The sequence below is a fragment of the Solanum dulcamara genome, chromosome 3, assembly GCF_947179165.1.
Source record: "Solanum dulcamara chromosome 3, daSolDulc1.2, whole genome shotgun sequence".
Taxonomy (NCBI): domain Eukaryota; kingdom Viridiplantae; phylum Streptophyta; class Magnoliopsida; order Solanales; family Solanaceae; genus Solanum; species Solanum dulcamara.
The window spans coordinates 75,190,038-75,198,939 of NC_077239.1; the positions used below are offsets into that span (position 1 = coordinate 75,190,038).

The 8,902-nt window shown below is 36.0% G+C and overlaps 1 protein-coding gene across 1 annotated transcript; it reads left to right on the forward strand.

The window, feature by feature from the left end:
* The first annotated feature begins 4,574 nt into the window (after positions 1–4,574).
* On the forward strand, positions 4,575–8,486 carry LOC129882960 (uncharacterized). Its single transcript, XM_055957478.1, has 3 exons — positions 4,575–5,144; positions 6,457–6,701; positions 8,083–8,486. The coding sequence occupies exons 1-3, from the start codon at positions 4,680–4,682 to the stop codon at positions 8,327–8,329; spliced, it is 957 nt and encodes a 318-aa protein (XP_055813453.1). The 5' UTR covers positions 4,575–4,679; the 3' UTR covers positions 8,330–8,486.
* The last annotated feature ends 416 nt before the right edge of the window (positions 8,487–8,902 follow it).

Here is an 8,902-nt window from a genome sequence, read left to right on the forward strand (position 1 = left end):
AAAAGGTCCTCACTGATAATGTCCCAGCATACCTGGAAAAACTTGCCACTCATCCCATCAGGACCTGCAGCAGAAGTACCATTCATAGAGAAAATCACTTTCTGTAACTCCTCTTTAGTAGGTACCCTTTGCAACATGTGGTTTTGATTGTCACTGACCTTTCTAGGTATGTACTTAAGGAAATCTTCATTGATTTTCCTGTTGTCTGTAGTAAATATCTTTTCAAAGTAATGACATGCAGCCTTGGCAATTTCCTCATTTCCCTGAATACTATTACCCTGATCATCCTCAATTTTGTGAATATACAGTCTTCTCCTTCTCCCTCTAATGATAGCATGGAAGTAATTGGAGTTGGCATCCCCCTCCTTAAACCATTGGAGTTGAGTTTTTTGTTTGAGGATGGATTGCTCTATCTTTAGATACCTGATGTATTTGGCATTGATCAAGTTCAACTTGGTTCTATTTTCTTCGGAATTATCACTGATTATTGCATCCTCAGCCTCTCTAACTTTTGTCTCAAAATCAGTGATGGAAGAGAAAATATCACCATATTCTTGTCTTGACCACTTACTCAGAGTGCTTCGCACTCTTTTCATTTTTTCCTGAAATCTTCTCATAGGATTTCCTGCGACAGGTTTTCCCCAGCACGTTTTCACTACATCAAGGAAGCTATCATTATCAACCCAGCAGTGTAGAAACTTAAAATACTTAGGGGCATTGTTCTGTCTCTCTGTACACTCCATAAATAAAGGGCAATGGTCTGATCCAGTGGAAGCTAAATGAGTAATAGTAGTCATGGGCATCATGTCTAACCACTTATCATTTACCATAGCTCTATCTAGTCTCTTCCAAATCCTGGCATCATTATCTCTGTTGTTACACCATGTATACTTTGCACCATGAAAACCCAAGTCTATGAGTCCACAAGCTTCAATAGTACTTATGAATTCAAAACTTTTGTTCATGTTGTAGGGTATGCCCCCCAGCTTCTCTTCAATGCCAGTGATTACATTAAAATCCCCTATTGTACACCATGGTTTGTCTACACTGGAATATAGCAGTAGTTTATCCCAAAGATCTCTTCTCAAATGATCTTTACATTTAGCATAAACAAAGGTTGTGAGATAGGTAATATGCCATGTAACATGTTTGATCTCACAGGTAATCTGCTGCTCATCCTGATCTATAATGGAGCATGCTACATCTTTATTCCAGAAGAGCCAAATTTTGTTGTTGGAATTATGAATAGCACTGTCCATATTAAGCTGAATTTTATGGGAATTGAGGTGTGATTGGTTTGAGAATGGTTCCAGAATTGCCATCATAGATATTTTGTGATAGTCTTTGAGTTTTTGAAGTCTATCTAGTGAACCCTGAGTATCAATACTCCTTGCATATCAACATAGGGTATTAATCATTGAGACTTATTTGATTTGGACCTTGTTTTGATGCCACTTTTACAAATAGCATTATCAGAACTTGTTGTGTTATCTTGTTGCTTCTTTTTCCTATTTTCTTGCTGACCCTTGGTAGAAAGAGCCCTCCTTTCCTCCTCTTCTTTTTGAACCTCATCATATTGGTCAGGATCTTCCTCATCCTCAGAATATGTGACTCTATATTCATCTGTTAGTTCTTGTGGAGTAATTTCCTTGTTAAGGGCACATTTTCCAGTATTCGGTTTCTGAATTTGCAAAGCTGTCACATGGATGCCTGCATGTTCCACCACCAGTACATCATGTAAGCTCTGTTGTCCTGATTGCATTTCTTTAATAATTTTCTTCTTCAACGCATCCCTTTTCTTCTTACTAAGTGCTATTGTAGACTTGTTGTTAAACGCCTGAGGACTCTCATTTTGCCTTTTCGGATCCGGAGGTTCCTTATCCATTGTGTAGCAGTCCTCTTCTTGTTGTGAGTATTCATTGTACCTCTCTTTTCTGGTTACAGTTGTAGTAGTTACCTCTGTGGTAGCAGGAGCTCTAATGTCTTTCCTATGGTCAACCAAAGTACTTTCCCTCCCTCTGGTAACCCCTTCCTGCAAGTTAGTGGGTTCCTCCTGTATTCCCCCATCCTCACCTCCATAAACTACAACAGCTACATCATTCACAACATTAAAATTATTGGGGGAGCCATGAGGCTGTGGGAGAGATAAGTCAATACCTGGCTCCTTCATTTTTGTAATATTGCAGTCATCCTCAAGTGTATCATTTGTGTCAGCATTTAAACCAATCATCGGGACTTGGGGGTGTGGGAGAGATAAGTCAATACCTGAATCCTTCCTTTTTGTCGTGTTGCAGTCATCATCCAGTGTGTCATTTGTGTTAGCATCTAAATCATTAATGGGGACTTGGGGGTGTGGGAGAGATAAGTCAATACCTGAATCCTTCCTTTTTTTGTTGTTGCAGTCGTCATCCATTGTGTCATTTGCATCAGCATCTAAGCCATTAATGGGGATTTGGGGGGATGGGAGAGATAAGTCAATACCTGTTTGCTTTGCTAGATTCTGCTTTGATTGAACATTCTTTTGTTGTTCCTTCTGTCTTGGTTTTTTCTGAATTTGCCATTCTTGTTGTTCCTCCTTGTTTTTGTTCCTATTTTGGTGTTGTCTCTGTCTCCCAGCTTGATTTTCTTTTGTACCTGCATTAGTTAAAGATATATTATTCTCAGGCATTTGTACAGTGGTTAAGGGACATACCTGGTTGTCATCTTCTTTCCTGGTTTTATTATTCCTTGCTTCTTCAGCGTCTTTCCTTTCTTCATCTCTCTTCTTGACATTACATCTTGTCATAGTATGTCCTTGATGCTTACAGTAAGAACAGTATTCAGGTAAACCTTCATATTGTATAGCTTGCCATCTGCCTTTATTGTGATCCTCTTCATCAATTCCTAACCATACATGTTGAGGCCTTTCTTTGGTGATATCCATTTGTATCCTTACTTTTGCAACACTGCCTCTAGTTTTTTTAAGAGATGCTGCATCCAGGTACAGGGTTTTACCAATCGGGTCTAAAAGGGTGGTTATAAACTCTTTATTGTAACAATGCCACGGTAGTTCTGGTAGTATGACCCAAACTGGTACGATAGGAGTTTCCTCCTCTGGCCTAAAGGTTGGAGTCCACAATTGTAGTCGCATAAGTTGCCCATCAATATACATTTTCTGTTTATTCCAGACTGAAATATGATCTTCCTCATTATCAAGATCAATGTAAATGTGTCTTGCATTGAAATGAGCAATTTTGACACCTCCGGTGAGTTGAGTCTGCTGAATAAAGCTTCTTCTGATAAGCTCTATCTTGGGCATTGTATTGGTGAATTTTCCTATTAAAGTATACTTACATCTAGACGCAAGTTTCACAAAAAAGTCTTCCTTTTTATAGATTATAGCTGGTAGGCCCTGTCTTGTGGTGTAGACAGGAGGTGAAATATTAATAGGCGCTTCAGTTCTATTTTGGTTAACTCTTAGTCTAGTCGCATAAGTTTGTATAACTATAAATGGACTTGGTTCTGGGACAGACTCTATTTTGGAGCCCTGCAACTGCGGTAGCTGTTTTGGTTTTGTGGGAGGTTTGTCATTTGAATTCTGGATATTTGGTTTATACTGAGGGTTGTGTTTAACAAAGTTGGATGTTAGCTTGGTAAGATCATGAGGGAGTTGAGTCTTGTTAGATGTTGAATTGTTATGATTAATCTTGGTACTGTTATTACCTGCATCATTTTTTCCTTGCTTGTCCTGAGTATCAGTTTCTATAGCGATAGGATTAAACTCATTTTCACCCTTATTTTCCTTATTTACCTCTTTCGACTTATGTTCAATCGGAATAGATACACTCTTACCTGGATTGATTTGGATATTGCTCCTTGTCGTTTCTTCACTCTCGATATTCGACTGTTTCGAGATCCTTTCCTGTGAGGCATTTCCAGCACCAGTCGCCGAGTCCTCCACATTTTGTGTACCTGTGTCGAATCTCTTCAAATTCAAGAAGTTCTCATCTGAGTTAGAGAACTCTTTATCAGAGGAAACACTCTCACTATCCGAGTCACCTTGGTTATCCCCAGATTTTCCGATTGGGAGTGTGAAATCGTTTGAGATTTGTTGTGAATCTGATTGTGTAGAATCAGACTCCGCGTCTTTACCCTGAGTTTCACCATTGCTTCTATTTTGTGACCAGAAGATGATTTTTTGTGCCCAAGCTAGTTGCTCCTTCGAAATCTCTACAGGGGTCGCGTTGAAGCCGATATCCGAAGAGCTACGAATGGATTTAGGTGTTGATTCCAGTTGGGTCTTGTTCCTGGGTGAGAGAGCCTCCTCTTGGACTAAATCCGGTGGTCTGCGGAGTGCCGCCGGCGGCGATAGGGCCATTCCGGCAGCTCTGTTTGTTGTCGGCGTTTGAATATAGAGAGAAGAGAGAGGATATTGTAGAGAGAGAAAAACCCTTTTTCTAGTCAAGATTTTAATTGTGTTTGGTTAAGTGCCAAACAATCTTGCCTAACAAATACATATAGTAAAATTGCATTACTAATATGACATGACTTTAACAAACGATACTTATTTTGAGAGCGAGACCGAGGAAATAACTAGTTGACAATATAAAAAAAAAAAACATAAAACTCCTTCCATAAAGCCTATATTAGATTGGGTAAAGTAACCAGCAACAGGGGAAGAGTGAAAAAAACAGAGGAAAATGGAGAAAATAGAGCACAAAAATGTATCCGTTAATGGAATAAAAATGCATGTAGCAGAAATTGGTGAAGGTCCAGCAGTTCTATTTGTACATGGCTTCCCTGAGTTATGGTATTCATGGCGTCACCAAATGTTGTACCTTTCTAACAAAGGTTACAGAGCTATTGCTCCTGATCTTCGTGGTTACGGAGACACTGAAATTCCATCGGAAATCAGTAGTTATACTGCTTTTCATATTGTTGGTGACTTGGTTGCTCTGTTAGATGTTTTGGATCTAGACAAAGTTTTCTTAGTAGGACATGATTGGGGTGCTCTAGTTGCTTGGTATTTCTGTTTGTTTCGTCCTGATCGAATTAAGGCTTTGGTTAATCTGAGTTGTGAGTTTCGTCCAAGAAATCCTTTAAGAAAACCAGTGGATAGCTTGAGGGAGTTGCTTGGTGATGACTATTATATGTGTAGATTTCAGGTATATTTCTTTTTCTTTAGTACTTGTTTTGCTTTTTAATTGAATCGGAAAAAATGTTCAAAACCATTTGCATAGTTCTTTTAACTCTTGGATTGAGTTAGATCTAATATTTATTTATTTTTTTGGAATTCCGGAATAGTTCTCTTTCCATTCTATTTTTTGGGTCTGTGGATAAAAATACAGTAGATTCTGCCCATTTGAGATTTTTGATAACTGGTCTCAAGTTGGAATAAAGTAGATTTTTACCAGTATTAGTTTCGGATTGAGTCATAGTTGATTGATTGAGCATAACTAGTTTCGGATTGAGTCATAGTTAATTGATTGAGCCTAAGTAGTTTCGGATTGAGCAGTAGTAGATTAAGTTACAAGTTACAAGTTTATGGCTGGTGCTTGCTCTTTTTAGTGAAATATTATACAACATTCCACATATTGCTATTATCATTCATTTGACTGCTCTTCCTTCAGTAGAGAAACGAAATCAAAATTTGTTTACTCACTTGGCTAGTAAAATCGTTGAGAAGATTTATTCCGTTCGTCCTAAATTATGTGGCATTTTAAAAAAAATATTTTTATCTTATTGATAAGGACTTGATTGTCTAGTAAAATTGTTGAAGAGAGTTATTCCCTATCTTTTAATCCCCTCTTCCATTTTTCCCTTTCCCTACCCCCAATTTTTTTTATAGAAATAACTTAACTTAGAATTCCCCTTTTATTCTTAATAAAATAAATTATAACCACACAAATAATCTTTATTTTGTTATTAAATTTTGTGTAAAGTCAAATGGTGCCATATAAAGGTAATATTTCTCCTTAAATCAAATAATCTCACCTAAATTGAGATGATGTTGTAATTTTCCCCTCTTTTTGTGCAAAACATAAACTACCTACAATAACATCATGTGCCATATAAATTAAGAGAGGGGATAACATTTTCCCCTTCCTCTGCCGAACTTTAACTACCTACAGTAATATTAAGGGGTCACTAATGTAGCTCTCGTTTGGCTATAGATTCTGAAGTTGAAAATTTGAGGTTATGTTAGAACTTGTATTTTACTTGATTTTTTTTAAAGTTTTATGAGTGGAAGTGAAATTCCTCTCAAAAACTTGTTCTAATAATCTAACGATATTTCAAAATCTGATCAAATTTCATGATCAAACAATATTCAAAAATAAAATTTCAAAATCTAATAAAAAATCTACGGTGATACGCTAGCGTAATATGTTAATGTGAAAATACTCCATGACAGAACACTAATGTGGAATCTTGCTTGAATTTACCAATAATGCTGTGCTATTTATACTCACGATTTAGAAACCAGGGGAAGTGGAAGAGGAGTTTGCTTCAATTGATACTGCAAAACTCATAATAGGATTTCTTTCTTCACGTGATACACGCCCACCTTGCATTCCCAAAGAGATAGGCTTTCATCAAGCCTTTGCACATTCACCAGCAACATTACCCTCATGGCTAACACAGGAAGATGTGAATTATTATGCTCAGAAATTAAACAAAACAGGCTTCACTGGAGGATTGAACTACTACAGAAATCTGGACAAGTATGTATACTCCCTCCCTCTCTTCGTTTTTATTTGTCTGATTTTGATTTGACACGGAGTTTAAGAAAATCAAGAAAACTTTTGAATGCTATTGTTTTAAACTAACATTATGTAAAATGTAGCAAAATGTCTTGTGGTACGGATTGGTCATAGTGCTTACTCTGCTGGTTGTGTTTACTGAATTTCTTTATTTTAGCTGTTACAAAATTATTCCACTAGCAATATATCGAATTAGTAGGCGTTTGATCATAGTATTTGAGACTCAAATTTAATGTTTTGATTTGAAATCAATATTTTTCTCCCTTCAATTGAGGGTAGGGGAAGAAAAGGGACGGGATTATAAGGTGGAAATCAAACTCTCACCAACAAAGTAAAAGTTCAAATAGTCAATCAACTGAGCTATTAAAATTTCTTTAAATCAGTGTGCGTTTATGAAATAAGAACAAAACCTCAACTTCAATTTCAAATCATGATTTGAAATTAAGAATATTTAAAATGTACTAAAATGTCTTTTAGTCTTGTAGTAGGGAATTGGTCATATTACTTACTCTGCTGGTTGTGTGTACTGAATTTCTTTAAATTCATTTTAGCTGTTACGAAATTATTCTATCAGCAGTATATCGAATTAGTAGGCGTTTGATCGTAGAATTTGAGACTCAAATTTAAAGTTTTGATTTGAAATCAATGTTTTTTTTTCTTCAACTGAGGGTAGGGAAAGAAGGGGGAAGGGGATTATAGGGTGGATATCGAACCCTCATCAACAAAGTGATCAAATTACCAATCAACCAATCTATTAAGATTTCTTTAAATCAGTGTGTGTTTATGAAATAAGAACAAAACTTCAACTTCAATTTCAAATCATGATTTGAAATCTCAAATTCTCTAAAAAGTAGGATTTTAAATTTCAAATTTTTCTTAAATGTAGAACTTGATCCTTAAGTTTATATTTTGGGAAAAAAGACTCATTATTATAAATTTTACAGTAAACTCATGTTGAACGTGCATAAATTGTATGTACCATGTGGAAGGATGACATTAAATAATAACTACTTACAACTTTTGTTAATTTTTTAAACCAATGAATCTTGTCATATTATGTGTATTTGAAAATTTGTAATAACATATAATCACAAGTATTTATTTACCAAAGAAAAACATAGATATGTCTTTTATTAAGACCTGCACCCTTATGATATTACAACATCTTATTTATGAACTATAATTTATTTTTTTTGGTAAGAATATGTAAGAGTTGGAAATTTTTTGATAGTCTTCGCAAATTACGGTGTTTTCATATTTATAAAATAAAAAATATAATTTACGAATTTCATAATTTCAACTTTAAATCAATCTGATTTCAAATCTGATGCGATAAATGCAGAAATTGGGAGCTCACAGCCCCATTTAGTGGATGCAAAATTCAAGTTCCAACTAAGTTTGTGGTGGGCGATCTAGACCTGACATATCATGTTCCTGGAATGAAGGAGTATATTCACAATGGTGGTTTCAAGAAAGAAGTTCCAAATTTAGAGGAGGTTGTTGTAATGGAGGGAGCAGCTCACTTCATCAACCAAGAAAAGCCTGATGAAATAAATGCCCACATTTATGATTTTATTCAGAAGTTTTAACCAACCACTTGAAATTAAAGCATCTATGATTGATACTGCATTTTACCTTTCTATAAATTACTGAAGTTTGTGACAAAGTAAGATACCCAAACAGATTTATATGCCTGAAATTTGAAATTTTATTGATGGAGAGATGGGTATTTGCCGCTCTGTTTACAAGTCCTTCAGCTTTGACATGCATTGCCCCCCCCACCCCCCACCCCACCCCAAACTATAAGTAATATAATTGGAAATAAGGGGAAACCTTGGCACATTTGTTGCTATGTGATTAGAGGGTCTATAGGTAGAAATAGTATCCTGCAGAAATGCAGGATAAGACTGTATTAAAGATTCTTGTGATTTGGTCACGATGAATGAAAACTCATGAAAATGTTCAATTTTTTTCTAGATTGTGTAAAGATATGACATCTGAGTCCAACTCAGTCCTAAAAGTTAGCTAATGAGAAGAGGATTGTCCAAATCTATATAAACAGACCATCAATTCATTCTCCAATCAATGTGAAACTTTTACCACTCTAACACCCCTTCACACCAGGCCCAATTAGAGCGAGGATCGGAAGCCCTAATGGGGAT

Bases quoted from the DNA above. Each gene is read 5' to 3' on its own strand.
- LOC129882960 (XM_055957478.1), top strand. From the start codon at position 4,680: ATGGAGAAAATAGAGCACAAAAATGTATCCGTTAATGGAATAAAAATG. The intron at 5,145-6,456 runs GTATATTTCTTT...CTCACGATTTAG, and splicing joins ATTATATGTGTAGATTTCAG to AAACCAGGGGAAGTGGAAGA. The intron at 6,702-8,082 runs GTATGTATACTC...CGATAAATGCAG, and splicing joins TACTACAGAAATCTGGACAA to AAATTGGGAGCTCACAGCCC.